The sequence below is a fragment of the Delphinapterus leucas genome, chromosome 10, assembly GCF_059928025.1.
Source record: "Delphinapterus leucas isolate spDelLeu-1000000601 "Yukka" chromosome 10, BTC_Dleu_Yukka2, whole genome shotgun sequence".
Classification (NCBI taxonomy): Eukaryota; Metazoa; Chordata; class Mammalia; order Artiodactyla; family Monodontidae; genus Delphinapterus; species Delphinapterus leucas.
Window position 1 is genome coordinate 49,229,339 of NC_143138.1, and position 15,553 is coordinate 49,244,891.

Genomic DNA, 15,553 nt, shown 5'->3' on the forward strand with positions numbered 1-15,553 from the left:
TCAAACTGTGATTTCCCTTTTAGTATGCCTTGTAATTTTTTGTGGAAAGGTGAATATGATGTACCAGGTAAAAAGAACTGTGTTAAAGAGGCCTTTACTAGTGCAGTGGTAAGGTGTGTGGGGTAGGGGAGGCATTTTGGAGTCCTGTGATTAGGTCTCAGTCCTGGGCTTTGAGTTTAATGAGTGCTTCTCATTTTTTTTTTACCGCTTAGGTGGTCCATGATGGCTAAAGGGGGCTGGAGTTGGAATTCCCTTCCCCCACATGGAAGGCTACAACAGGCTGGATTTGGGCATTTCCCTTCTTCTAGGCTGGTTAGGCTCTGAAAAAACCCCAGTAGGTTAGGTTCTGGTAAAATAGTTTCTCTTGAGGACAGGCCTTGTTAGAAGAATTGAAAGCTCTGGCATATTTCAGAACCCTTACTTTTTTCCTCCCACTGCCTGAAGCACAGGGAATTATTTTCCCAGTTGGCACTGTGAGAACTTGATGGAGCTCCTGGAGGTAAATTCACCAAAGTACATCTCCCTCCCCCAGGACTGGATCCCTCTGGGGTTTTTCTCTCTCAGGCTTGTTCACACTGAGCCTCCAGCACTTCGTGGATTTCAGTTCCTATTTCCCTCCCAGGCATTGGCTCTTGGCAAGGTTTCAACTCCAGTAAATTGTGGTTCTTTTAATTTGCCGGTAAGCAATTTGTCTCTCCAAATTTGGGGGCAGTGGTTTGTCCTGAGGGACACTCACTGTCCCTGAGGGATCTAAGAAGAGTTATTGATTTTCAGTCTGTTCATCCTTTTACTTGTTGTTAGGACGGAGTGGTGACTTCCAAGCTCTTTACTGACAGACAGAAAACTGGACTATCCTTTTTGTTTTTAAGAAAATGCTCTCAGCTGTCATGTTTAAAGAACATACTGACAGTTTTTCTGAGGCCATGAATGGACAAGCTTTAGAAAAATTATTTAAAGAAGAGAAGCCATTGATTTATATTAATATTTGTACCTCTCTCTAATATGGTTGTAAATAAAAATTTTAACATCTGTTATGGGTCATGAGGCATAACCATCACTACTCATTTGGAACATTTTCATTTTCTACCTGCAGCTTCTCTTTTATACTTTAAAAATATGATTTGGATGTAGCTCAGAAGAGGCCCTTTTAATTATCCAAATCTACATTTCCGGTTAACTGCTTTTCACTCTGTATGTGAGGGTCCTTACATGCAGAGATTTCTGAAGGGAGGAAATTAAACCTTTCTCACTAGGGAGAATGCAGCTCTTAGAAAGTAGTTAATGCTGCTGAAGTTGAACATGGACCTACTGTTACTATCAGAGAAACTGCTAGTGATTGTTTTGTTTTTAAGTATTACATTAGAATTTCCCTTTGGCATTTGAAATTAGAGTGGTTCTCTTGCATTGGAAGACGATTCTGCAACTTTTGAGCATAAAATGTTCCTTGAACAACAGTTTGGATATTTCTGTTCCCAATTAATCTCCCTACTGGAAATTTTACATAAGAATGACTTACGTTGTGAGGAGAAACATAAATTTCTATTCTGTTATCATTAACTCTCAATATATGATCAGGGTCCTTTGGATCCAATTTTAGTTTCTGTGTTTCTTTTTGTGCAGTTTTAGCCATTTGTACAGATTAATATTTCATTGTGATTTTTATTGTTATCAGAGGTCTTCAAAAGAACAGGGAGGAAAAAAATTTTTAGATACAACAAAACTTATTCTATCTTGTAACTGTTATCAGGTTTCGCTGGGCCACGATCTTATTTTTTCCTCTCTTTTGAAACATTTTGCTATTTTATCATTACTCATCAATTATTTCCAACTATGTTTGAAAGACAAATAATTATTTAAATGGAATAATGATGGAATCACTTAAAAAGAGACAATAGTGAAATATATCATCAATGAACTATTTTCCCTAGTACTACAAGGAGGTCTCTCTCTTTCTCTAACACACATACCAATTAGCTAAAATGGAAGAGAACATTTCTGATTATCTAAAATCCACCAGACATTGTTTTAGGAGCTTTATTTATGTAGATTATATTATTTAAATCTCACAGTATACCAATATATTACTCCTGGGTTATCAGTAAAGAAACTGAAAGTCTGAGAACATACAGTGTTTTATATTTTACACTGTCTAGTATAGTAACTTATGCCATGTAAATATACTATGTATTTCAATTAATACATTATACTGATTTGTTCAGGTACAATGTATATTTCAGATCCATATAATATTTTGAATAAAATACATATATATTTAATTAACTATAAAAAAATTGAGCACCTGTACATATGAAAAATCGTCCCTGCCTTGAGGCACATCTTAGCCTTGCAGAGTGCTTACACATATATAGAAGTAACCATAATATCAGTACAAGTTAGAAAGTTCTATAGACTAAGGTGACTATGGATTTGCAAAAGAGGTGGGAATTTCTCCTAGTTGAAGAATCATCTGTGTTGGTAGATGGTCTTGTACGTTCATCAGTAGGGAAAAAGTGTACTCCAGAAGAAGGGATTATTTCAAGCTCACAGCTGAGCACAGGAAAAAGGGCAGTTTACATGTGGCCAGCCAGTTGTAGGTATAAATATAATAACCTGCTCCTCCAGATTTCTATGTTTTATGCAAATAGTTTTTTTACTAGAAAATTTGCTTTTAGATAGCAAGCATTTATTTTCTCTTATATTCATAGGTATTTATCCTTTTTGTTTGTTTTACATGTTCATTGTGAATTAAAATTCTATATTGATAAATTAAATTTCTATACATTTTTCTTTAATGTTAAATGTAACCCTAAAACTTTACAATTAATGTCCATAGCTCTTTCCATTTTTCATTACCACAATATTAAGGTTTCTAAAACATATCTATGAATAAATATTTACATATAATTATTCAATTATGGAATTCCAGATTGAACATTTTTTAAAAATCCAACAGTTGTGCCAATGATTTTTACTAATACACACACATATATACTTTTGCTCATATCAAAATGATATCTTGAAGTAATTTTCTATACAGTTGACCCTTGAACAACGTGGGTTGGAACTGCGTGAGTCCACTTACATGCAGATTTCAATGAATTCACTTAATAAATATATGGAAAGTTTTGGGGAGATTTGTGACAACTTGAAAAAATTCACAGATGAACTGCATAGCTTAGAAATATTGAAAAAATTAAGAAAAAGGTATGTCATGAATGATTAAAATATATGTAGATACTAGTCTATTTTATCATTTACTACCATGAAATATGCACAAATCTATTATAAAAAGTTAAAATTTATCAAAATGTATGCAAACACAGATTGTATGTGGAACCATTCATAGTCGAGAGAAATGTAAACAAGCATAAAGATGCAGTATTAAACCATGATTGCATAAAGATAACTGTGATACATACTGTACTACGGTAATACTTTCCTAGCCATCTCCTGCTGCTGTAGCAGTAAGCCCAAATGTAGTGCACATCTGCTTAAAACGCTGTGACACCAGTCACCTCTACATGAGCACTTCGTCTTTCCACTAAGTTGCATATCACAGTAGAAAGTTCTTTCTCGTGGTTCTTATGTATTTGGTTGGCCAAAAAGTTCATTCGGTTTTAAGTAAAAATAAAAGACGCGTTTTTCATTTTTACCAAGAATTTTATTGAACAATGTATTCACTAACTGAACGAATTTTTTGGCCAGCCCAATATTTTCCATAATATTTACTGCAATACCATAAACCCTGAATAACACCATGGGACCCACAAAGTGCTACTCGTGATGTTGGAAGTGCTCCCAAGAAATAAGTCATGCTTGGTATGTAGCATAGATTGAGGTCTGCAGCTGAAGTTGCCACCATTTCAAGATGGATGAATCCAACCATTGTTTAAAAATAAAAAAGAGAAGGAAAGGAAATTTGTGAAGCTGTCACTGTGGTTACACCAGCATGTGAAAAACCTTGCACTTTTTGTGCAGTACCTTTTTATCTTGAAGATGTGGCCTTAATGTGGGTGCAGGTTTGCTATCAGAAGGACATACCTTAGACTCTAATATGATTCAAGAAAAAGTGAGGTCATTATTTGCCAACTTAAAGCAAATGGAAGGTGAAGGATCTAAAGTTGGAGAATTTAATGCCTGCAAAGGATGGTTGGATAATTTTAGAAAGAGGTTTGGCTTAAATGTCAAGATAACAGGAGAAGCAGCTTCTGCTGACCAAGAGGCAAGAGACAAGTTCCCAGACACCATTAAATCACTGAGGAGGAAGGATGTCTGCCTGAACAGATTTTTAATGCAAACGAAAGTGCATTCTGGAAAAAAATGCCACAAAGGATATTTGTTAGTAAGCAAAAGAAGCGAGTATCAGGATTTAAAGCAGGAAAGAATAGGCTAACTGTATGATTTTGTGCAAATGCAGTTGGGTTTATGATCAGGACTGCCCTTACCCATAAAGCTGCGAACCCATAAGACTTGAAGGGAAAAGATAAACAGCAACTGCCAGTCTTTTGGTTGTACTACAAGAAGAAGGCCTGGATGACAAGAAGCCTTTTTCTGGATTGGTTTCATCTGTGCTTTGTCCCTGAAGTCAGGAAGTACTTTGCCAGGAAGGGACTGCCTTTTAAAGTTCTTCTGATATTAGACAATGCCCCTGGCCACCCAAAACCCCATGAGTTCAACACTGAAGGCGTCAAAGTGGCCTACTTGCCCCCCAAACACAACGTCTCTAATTCACAGGGTCATAAGGACCTTGTAAGGCTCATTACTCACAGTGCTCTATGGAAAGGATTATCAACGCTGTGGAAGAGAATCCTGATAGAACGTTGTGAAAGTCTGGAAGGATTATACCATTGAAGATGCCATTGTTGTTATAGAAAAAGTCGTGAAAGCCATCAAGCCTGAATCAATAAATCCCTGCTGGAGAAGACTGTGACCAGATGTTGTGCATGACTTCACAGGATTTACGATGGAGCCAATCAAGGAAATCATGAAAGAGATGGTGGATAAGGCAAAAAGGGTGGGGGGCGAAGAGTTTCAAGATATGGATCTTGGAGAAATTCAAGAGCTAAGAGACACCACTCCAGAGGAATTAACAGATGAGTGCTTCTGAACCAGGGCTAGATGAGGAAGAGGATGTATAAGAAGCAGTGCCAGAAAACAAATTGACATCAGACAAGCTGGCAGAAGGTTTCCGAATATTCAAGATGGGTTTTGACTTTTTACGACATGGACTCTTCTATGATATGGGCTAAAGCAAAACAACAGGAACCCTTCTACGATACAGGCACTGGAATTAAAGCAAACGGTGGAAGAAGGGTTGGTACCATATAGAAACATTTTTGGAGAAATGAAAAAGCAAAAAAGTCAGACAGAAATTAAGATGTACTTCTGTAAAGCTACACCAAATATGCCTGCCTCTCCTGTCTCCCCTTCCACCTCCTCCACTTTGTCTGCCTCTGCCACCCCTGAGACAGCAAGTCCAACCCCTCCTCCTCTTCCTCCTCCTCGGCCTAGTCAGCATGAAGTTGATGAGGATGAAGACCTTTATGATGATCCACTTCTACTCAATGAATAGTAAATAATCATCTTGCCATACAGTTAATAAACTTATCTGTTGTGTATTATGAGAGTATCTTCATGTGAAAATCGAATACCTGTATGGCAAGTACTGTATGAGACTTTTTGTGTCCTCATCATCATCAACGCCCAAGTATTCATCATGTAGAACATTGTGTGCAAGGTGTGTTTTGAGGTGGATAGCCTAACCTTATATAGGCATAAGGCGAGTGATGTTTAACGTAAAAGTAATAACATGTTAGTTTTCTTACTGTCTTATAACTTTGCTTTCAAAGAATTATATTACCATACAGCATGTCTCTCTTCCTCTCTCTCATAATTGGAGATACTGCATATCAACCTATCATCACAGGTAAGGGTTTTTAAACAAAATGTAACAGTGTTTCCCATCCTATCTTATGAGTATGACTGTACTACTCTATGCCATAAAAATGTGATAACCATTCATTCATTAGTGTATAGGAAAGGCTACTGTGAAACAATCATATCAATTACACTAGGCAACCATAAAGCAGTCATGTTGCTGTTTCTTTGTTAAACATGAATTTCATTTTCACATTATCTTTTAATTTTTGATGTCTAGTGTTAGTAATACATATGACATCTACAGTGTTTTGTATCATAGAAGACATTATTGCTGTAGGTACTGACAGGCAGATGATTCATCTTGTAAACAGATAAGTTACAGCACTGATATATACAGTACAGTACTGTAAATGTTTTTTCTCTTACTATTTGCTTAATAACATTTTCTTTTCTCTGGCTTACTTTATTGTAAGAATACAGTGTATAATACATATAACATATAAAATATGTGTTACTCGACTGTTTATGTTATCACTAAGGCTTCCAGTCAACAGTAGGCTATTAGTTGTTAAGTTTTAGGGTAGTCAAAAATTATACGTGGATTTTTCACTGTGCAAGGGGTCTGCACTTTAAATCCACATGTTGTTCAAAGGTCATCTGTTCTCTATTTGATTAGACTCTTCATTATTGCTGAGTCTTTCTCTGATGCACTGTTGGCAGCTGAGGGACTCCAGATGGAGGCAGCAGGCATAAAGCTTAGGGATTTGTAGTCAAATGGATCTGCCCCCACTGCATGACCTCATGCTGTGAAGTGCAGATGGAGTACGCCCCTTTTAAAACTATCATGACGATTAAATAAGATATTGTCTCTATAAAGTCTTTATTACATGTCTGGCTGGTAGTATGGGGTTGGCCAAAAAGTTCGTTAGAGTTTTTCCAAACTTTTTGGCCAGCCCAATAGATGTACACGTAGAGGTAGCTGGGATTTAATTCCAGATCCTACATACTCTAGAGCACATAAGCTGACCATAAGCTGTCTAGAAATGAGATACACTAGATGCTAGCTGGTGGACATCCAACCAGCCATCAGATTTAAGGGAGGAGGTTTGTCAAATAAGTATACCAATCCCTGATGTTATTACTTTTGGATTACTTTGTTTTACTCAACTCTGGGAGCTGAGTTTGTTAGCATTTTGATCAAAAGAACCACTGAAAACACATATCATGGTATGAGAAAGTAGAAAATTCTAACTGTGTAATGTTGCATTTATTTGAATAGGAGTGTAGTTCACTTTTTTGAAGCAGCCATACCTTATTATCTTACAGACAAATCCAAAGCAGATGGCAAAGTTGCTGTGGTGGCCAAGAAAGGGGTAAGATCATGTTTTATTAAATCAAATATACAGACTTCAAATTCAATCTGATTAACACTATTTTTAAAAGAAAATCAAATTAATATTTTAAATGAAAATGACATATAATCAAATTTTCCTTCTAAATGTTAGTTGACACTAAAAATTTAATATTTATAGTTACTTATATCAATGTTATAGAATTATCAAATATTAGAATAATAGAAAATTGTAAGTTAACAAATAAACAATTGCTTTTATTTGTACATACTCTCATATACTAAAATATTTTTAATATGTCATGTTATTATAATGTATGCAATCTTCATAGAAAATTCAAATAATTAAAATTCACAGCTTAATATGGACTTTACCTTAAAGTTAAGTAGAGAACAATATCAGACATTTGTATGAATCTTTTTAATGAAAATTTATAAAGTTAATAGCATTTTAAAAGAATTTTTAAAATTTAACATGTCATTCTATACATTGTGTGTGGAGATATGTTTAACTCTAGTTACTGTCAAAACTGTGATTGGGATAGGTTGAGCCTTGACAGTCTCCTTAAGTGACAGTATTCTCGAATAGTAGTTTCTCTCCTTGTGTCCACCACTATCAATGCTTTTCCCACTCCCTTGCCAGCTTTAGATATCACCAATTTTTACGTATTTGCCAATATTTGAAAGGAGAAAAATATGCCATTGTTATTTCAATCTGCTGTTATTTATTCTTTTATTTTAGTGAGGTTGAGCATTTTTCATATATTTATTGGACATATTTCTTCTGAAAACTGCCTGTGCATATCCTTGCCCATTTCTTCCATGAGCTTTTTTTACTTTGATTGATTGATTTATAGGTTGAACTGCTTCTTTGGATCTTCATTTCCTTATGAAGGCTCCCCTGTCACATAAAACTTACCTTAGATAAATTTGTATGCTTTTCTCTTTTTAATCTATCTTTTGTTACAGGGGCCCCAACTGAGAGCTTAGAAGGATAGAGGAAAAAGACATTTTTCCTCCCCTACACTAAAACCAGTTATCCGAATACCATTTATTGACTAATAAATAATCTTTCCCTTCTTTACTTTACTGTTTTTCTTTTGTTATCTTCTTTATAGTATATAGTATACCTTCTTCATAATATAACATACGGCATTTAACATGTCAAAATATCTGTTTCTATATCACGTATCTAGTCTTAAAAGAATTCTAAATTGCTGTAATTATTGTTTATCTTTCCTTTAATGTGTGGATTGGTGATCCTTCATTACCCTACTTTTTCAAAAATTGTTTTCATAGTTCTTGCCTGTTTTTCAGATTGTATGTATGTATGTATGTATATTATGATGAACTGACATTTTAAAAACCCTTTCTGTTTGGGGAGAGACTGTCCCTCCCAAGACTAGCCAGATCTTCTAGATGGCACAGGGTACATCTTTCATATGTACCAACTAATTCCAAACCCACATCACTCAACTACCTTCTTATCAAATTCTCAAATACCAAGCCAGTATTGCCCCTGCCCTAAATTATCCCAGGCCCAGGTTCCAGCCAATGGAGACCACCCCTCTAGACCAAAGCCTTCCAGAATTATTCAAAGTAGCCAGTCCTAAACTGTTTACCCTACCCTACATTTCCTTTCCCATGGAAACCTCAATAAAGGCACAATTTAAATAGTTTTAACAACATACAGATGAACTTTAGAAATATTTAGTTAAGTCTCCCAAGAAAAATTATGTTGAGGTGATGATTGGTATTGTAGAAAATCTATGTATTCATTTGGAGAGAAATTACATGTTTATAAAGTGAATGCACACACATAGAAATATGTCTCTTTATCATTTTTTCTTTAGTTTTTTTCAATGTAGAATTTTACATATTTCTAACTAAGGCCTTCCCACATTATTTGTTACTAATTGGAAAAGGATCTCTTTTTTATTTTTTCTAATGAAAAAGAAAATCATTTATTTATTTATTTATTTTTGGTTGCATTGGGTCTTCGTTGCTGTGTGTGGGCTTTCTCTAGTTGTGGCGAGTGGAGGCTACTCTTTGTTGCGGTGTGTGGGCTTCTCATTACAGTGGCTTCTCGTTGCAGAGCTTGGGTTCCAGCTGTGCAGGCTTCAGTAGTTGCAGCACGCAGGTTTAGTAGTTGCGGCACGTGGGCCCTCGGGTCCAGGCTCAGTAGTTGTGGTGCACAGGCTTAGTTGCTCCATGGCATGTGGGATCTTCCCGGACCAGGGATCGAACCCTTGTCCCCTGCGTTGGCAGGTGGATTCTTAACCACTCTGCCACCAGGAAGCCCCCTCTAAACTTTTTTAGCTTATATATAGAAAGTATGTATGTATGCATATCTTTTTTTCTAACACTTTATTTTTATTAATGCCAAGAGTTTAACTTATACCTCTTGAAAGGCAAAATTAATGACCACTTTTCTTGATTTATACATTTATGTATAAGGAATTCAAGCTATTATATTTTCTGATAAAAAAAATTTTCCCCCAAATTATTGCAAAAATTCTTCATAATAAGCAGGAAAATTTCATTAGCCCAATTGCAGAAGTCGCTTACATTTTATGAGTAGATGTCTGAATATTTGTGCTAATTAATAAGCTTGCTTATTAACATAGAATTCATGTACTGCAGTTCACTTGATTCACTTAGCTTTATATGCATCTTTCCACAAAGATAAATATTATAATAGATCTCTACGGCTGGCTTCTAGCACCAGGCAGAGAGATACCTCAGGAAAGAATAGTAAGTAGAGGAACCCCTTGGGAAGAGTCACAGTCACGTTTCACAACTCATTTAATTTCCTTTTGGATTTTACTTTTCTTCACCTTTCCATAGACCAGTGTTCCCAAAACTTGAATCATTCAGGTATTCCATCATCATTTTGCCATTTTCTGTGCTGTTAGTTACTGTAGTTTTCTTTCATTTCATTAACCTTTTTAGTAATTTAATTTTTTATTGAGGTAAAATTTAAACACCGTGAAATGCACAGACCTTAAGGGTGGAGTTTGATGGGTTTTTCTTAAGTGTATACACCCATGTAACTACCATTCCAGATTAAAATAGAGAACATTTTCATTACCCCAAAAAGTGTCCTAACCAAAATTTTAAGATGTAAATGTACTCTTTTGATGTGAGTTGCATTTTCAAATATATAAATAAATATATATTAATATAGAAAATTGTCCATTTATCACTTTAAATCATCAGTGGAAACCTTCACATAGAAAGTTCTTTTTGTACTAATTTCAGTTTCTCTGTTCTCAAACTCTGTGCCACTCTATGGCAGTATTATGAAACAGCCTTCCAGGGGAGTGATTTTTAACAAGATATTCTTTAGTAACTTAAAAACTAAACCTGCCTGATTAGGTTGCAAGCTTATCTTGAATTAAAATCTATAGGAATTCTGTAGGATAACTATTAGTAGGAAAGTAGTAAAATTAGACAAAATGGATTAATCGTTGATATCCAGAAACTTTTATATACCATTTATGAGAACAAGCAAAGACCCCTTGATTTAGAGTAACTCTTTTCTGGTGTGGATGATTATATTTGTTTCTTAAATAGAAAAGTCTACTATGGGACTTATATATTGGCTTAACCCTGTTTTTGACTTGACTTTCAGTTTATGGATCTGACTTCAATCAAACTGACCTCCTTGTAGTTTTCTTAAGATGGGCAGCGGGAATGGGAGGAGCTGGGATAGAGGGGAAGTGGGCATCGGGGTGAGTATAGCAGGCGTGAAAATCCCTTTGTTTTTCTTCCCTGGAAGTAAAATGACAGCATCCTAGTGTGAGGGCCACGCTGGTCTCCAAGCTCTCAGGTTGTTGTCCAGCAGTCGGCTTACGGCTTACAAAGGGTAGGTTTTCCACCCACAGGGCTGCTAGGCGCCTCTTGTTTTCAGGGGTTTCAGGTCTGAAGGGGAGTGTTTTGAGAGGTGGAAGTGGTGGGGGGTATCCTAATCCGATGACTTGTCCCAGTGCACTGATTTATCTGAGAAAATTCAAAGTTTAGTTATGCAGACCTGGTACTTGGTAAACAGAAATTCATCTTTATCAGTAATATCCTCTCTTAACTTTTAAGAATTGTTTTCATCCTAATTACTAAAAAACAAAATATCATTTTTAAAATGTCACCATTTATAATAATAGAAGATTGTATTAATTTTTGTTTCTCTGCACATTATGCCCATTTGAAAATTCACTCAAGGTATTAATTCACTTGGAATTCAAGTTTAGTAATACTTAAAATCTAGTGTCACAGATTCCAGAAATTCAAAACTTTTCAACCATAACTCTCCACGTTTTCTATTCTATATTTTAACTTTGAGCCAGAAGGCAATAAAAAGAATTCTACAAAATGTGATTGCTGTTTTGTTAAGATGCAAAAACCTTTTCAACTTGAGTCCTACTAATCACATGAAGAGCAGGTGTTGTCCTTTGTTATTTGGGACTAAAGGTTGTATTATGCAGATTTCTTCAGTTTTGTTGATTATATTCATTACAAGTATAGTCCTTTCTCTCATCCAGACACACAAATTATGACTCCAACATCAAGCTACACACACGATGAATGTGGGTTTCTTCCAAAGTTTGGGATATTTCTCATTCACCGTCACCTTCCTCATCCCATTCCATTAAAACCAAAACCAATCTTACTAATCCGTAGAAAAGTGGATATAACATACAAAAGGAATTTGAATGTAGCTATTGCACTAGATATTAAAAATGATCTTTCTATGTCTAATAGAAATAGCTATTGTTTTCCTGTTTGCAGAGGGAAGTTGTTATCATTGGAAAAAGTATGCTAGTGAAAATTAGTAGAATTTACATATAACTTATTAGAATGAATCTATAATTTTAAATTTATAAACATTTGGCTTCTGCCCATAATAGCTTCTTCAAACTTTTTATTTATATTAGACAACACAAGCCTATTTCTTTTCTTTGAAGACACATAAATTATTACTTTTAAATTCTTTAAAATTGTAATGACTTTGGGGTGATATTTTTTTTATGTACTAATACCTTTACTTTGCTTCAAAAATAATTTGCTCTGTTATGAAATATGTATATTAGGTACACATCTTAAATCTGTACTCCCCCACATACTGGGAACACAGTCACCCAGATCAAACAAAGGGAGGTGTATCTTGCATACCCTTCCATGAATCTAGGCTCAAGAATGTCTTTCATTTCAACCTCTGGGATCCTCAGCTGATGTAAAGACTTGGATCCAGATAAAATATTTTAAAGAATAGTCTTTTTTTTTAAAAAAATTGTTCTGTTTTGCAGAGTCTGTCTGTTCCTGTGTAGGGGAGATCATCTTCTTTTGCATGTTGCTGAGGATTAATGTTCAGAATTTGACAGTGATTGTGGGTTAAAGAATCAGGCCAATTATCCTTACTACTCAAGTTGATGGAGAGAAAAGTGGTAAAATAGATAATGAAGGTCTCAAAATTTGTTCTTTAGTCCAGAAAGAATAGTGTAATATGGGTACTATAATCATTGAATGTTCTCTGTACATCAGCTTTTTAGGATTTAATTGAAATATGTAGATTCTAGAAAGTCTTCCTGAGAAATCTTACCTTTTCCCAACATTCCTTTTGCTAAAATATCCAGTGACTTAGGAAAAACTATACACAAATAGGAATTGTTTTCAACAGACTTGGATTTTTAGACAGTGTCCAATTGCAAGTCAAATAATCTAACTTACCAGCTTCATTCAATCTGATAAACAACTGATATAAGTTCTGCTTTTTTCTGATTTCCATGGAACTCTTTCCTCTCTGGACACTCTGTTCCTATTAGTCCTTAGTATTCTGAAGCTCTATATAAATATGAGTACAATCTGTGCTATTTAAAAAATAATAAACTTCCTGAATTTCTGTGTTCTATCACTGGTATAGCTAGATGGTCAAAGACTGTTTAAAAAAAAAATCAAGTGCAAGACTTCAAAATTTATCAGTGAAGTACATAGTCATATAGTTCCTTGAGGTGTCCTGTTACTTCTGTCCTCAACCAAGATTGGGAGGTGTTAATGGAAGGCCTTTTCATGCCTTCTGTTTAAGGTGGTCTAGTGGTCAATTTCTATTTTAGGGGAAAATATTCTCCTGTGTCTCAGCTCACTGCTTGACCACACACTCCAGTATTTTTTCTAGTAAGCTCCTCAAAGCAGAGAAATCCACAGTGCTTTAGTGTGAACTTATACATGGCTGAAGAGAGTGCAAGGGACAACTAGATGTTTATAAGTCATGTTGCCAGGGACTGGTCTCTGATATTGTCCAAATCTCACAGGAATACCCCTCTACTGAAGATTGACCAGAGTGAAACATTGGTCATTAGCAGATATCTATGTAAGAAACACTGGATTTGTAGATGATCTGTTGAAATCATGTTTAAATAGGGCTAGAAAATGATCATTTCAACCTTCCTTCCTAAAAACAAATATTATCTGAACCCGAAGACTTAACTTTATTATTGGTACTCTCCAGATACTCAGATTAAGTAATAACCATCTTTTACAATGTTGCATGAAACCAGTTTTCATCCTTTTCCAAGCATATATTTCCCAGCAGATTTACCAAAGGGGAATGAGAATATTGGCTTTTCCTTCTATATGATGACTTTTGACAAGGAGTTTATGTACATTATTCAAGATACAGATTCATTCTTTTGTCAGAGTAGGCAGCTCTTTACTGGTTACTGACTGACAATTATTCTCAAAAGGTTACAAAACATATTTATGTCTTCTATGAGCATAAATTGCTGATCAAAATTTTACAGCCTCAGATTTAGCACAGCTAACAAACTTGTTCTTCTTGCTTAAAGAGATTTTTAATTTTGGGACTTCCCTGCAGGTCCAGTGGTTAAGACTTCATGCCTCCACTGCAGGGGGCTTGGGTTCGATCCCTGGTTGGGGAACTAAGATCCTGCATGCCACACGGTCAAAAAAAAAAAAAAGGTTTTCTTTGTTGTTGTTGTTGTTTGTGTGTGTGTGTGTGTGTTTTGTTTTACATCTTTATTGGAGTATAATTGCTTTACAATGGTGTGTTAGTTTCTGCTTTATAACAAAGTGAATCAGTTATACATATACATATGTTCCCATATCTCTTCCCTCTTGCGTCTCCCTCCCTCCCACCCTCCCTATCCCACCCCTTTAGGTGGTCACAAAGCACCAAGCTGATCTCCCTGTGCTATGCAGCTGCTTCCCACTAGCTATCTATTTTATGTTTGGTAGTGTATATATGTCCATGCCACGCTCTCGCTTTGTCACAGCTTACCCTTCCCCCTCCCCATATCCTCAAGTCCATCTCTAGTAGGTCTGTGTCTTTATTCCTGTCTTACCCCTAGGTTCTTCATGACATTTTTTTATTCTTAAATTCCATATATATGTGTTAGCATACGGTATTTGTCTTTCTCTTTCTGACTTACTTCACTCTGTATGACAGACTCTAGGTCCATCCCCCTCATTACAAATAGCTCAATTTCCTTTATTTTTATGGCTGAGTAATATTCCATTGTATATATGTGCCACATCTTCTTTATCCATTCATCCGATGATGGGCACTTAGGTTGTTTCCATCTCCAGGCTATTGTAAATAGAGCTGCAATGAACATTTTGGTACATGACTCTTTTTGAATTATGGTTTCCTCAGGGTATATGCCCAGTAGTGGGATTGCTGGGTCATACGGTAGTTCTATTTGTAGTTTTTAAAGGAACCTCCATACTGTTCTCCATAGTGGCTGTACCAATTCACATTCCCACCAGCAGTGCAAGAGTGTTCCCTTTTCTCCACACCCTCTCCAGCATTTATTGTTTCTAGATTTTTTGATGATGGCCATTCTGACTGGTGTGAGATGATATCTCATTGAACTTTTGATTTGCATTTCTCTAATGATTAATGATGTTGAGCATTCTTTCATGTGTTTGTTGGCAGTCTGTATATCTTCTTTGGAGAAATGTCTATTTAGGTCATCTGCCCATTTTTGGATTGGGTTGTTTGTTTTTTTGTTATTGAGCTGCAAGAGCTGCTTGTAAATTTTGGAGATTAATAGTTTGTCAGTTGCTTCATTTGCAAATATTTTCTCCCATTCTGAGGGTTGTCTTTTGGTCTTGTTTCTGGTTTCCTTTGCTGTGCAAAAGCTCTGAAGTTTCATTAGGTCCCATTTGTTTATTTTTGTTTTTATTTCCATTTCTCTAGGAGGTGGGTCAAAAAGGATCTTGCTGTGATTTATGTCATAGAGTCTTCTGCCTATGTTTTCCTCTAAGAGTTTGACAGTTTCTGGCCTTACATTTAGGTCTTTAATCCAT

At 35.7% G+C, this 15,553-nt stretch overlaps 1 protein-coding gene across 4 annotated transcripts in view; it reads left to right on the plus strand.

The window, feature by feature from the left end:
* Positions 1-15,553, plus strand: part of ZCWPW2 (zinc finger CW-type and PWWP domain containing 2) — a 145,425-nt gene that overhangs the window by 102,144 nt on the left and 27,728 nt on the right. For 3 of the 4 annotated variants that reach the window (XM_089918956.1, XM_022564919.3, XM_089918955.1), the window contains exon 5: positions 7,207-7,253. The exons of the other annotated variant lie outside the window; for it this stretch is intronic. In XM_089918956.1, the coding sequence (XP_089775082.1) occupies positions 7,207-7,253 (47 nt within the window). The remainder of the gene's footprint in view (positions 1-7,206; positions 7,254-15,553) is intronic. 4 annotated transcript variants of the gene reach the window in all.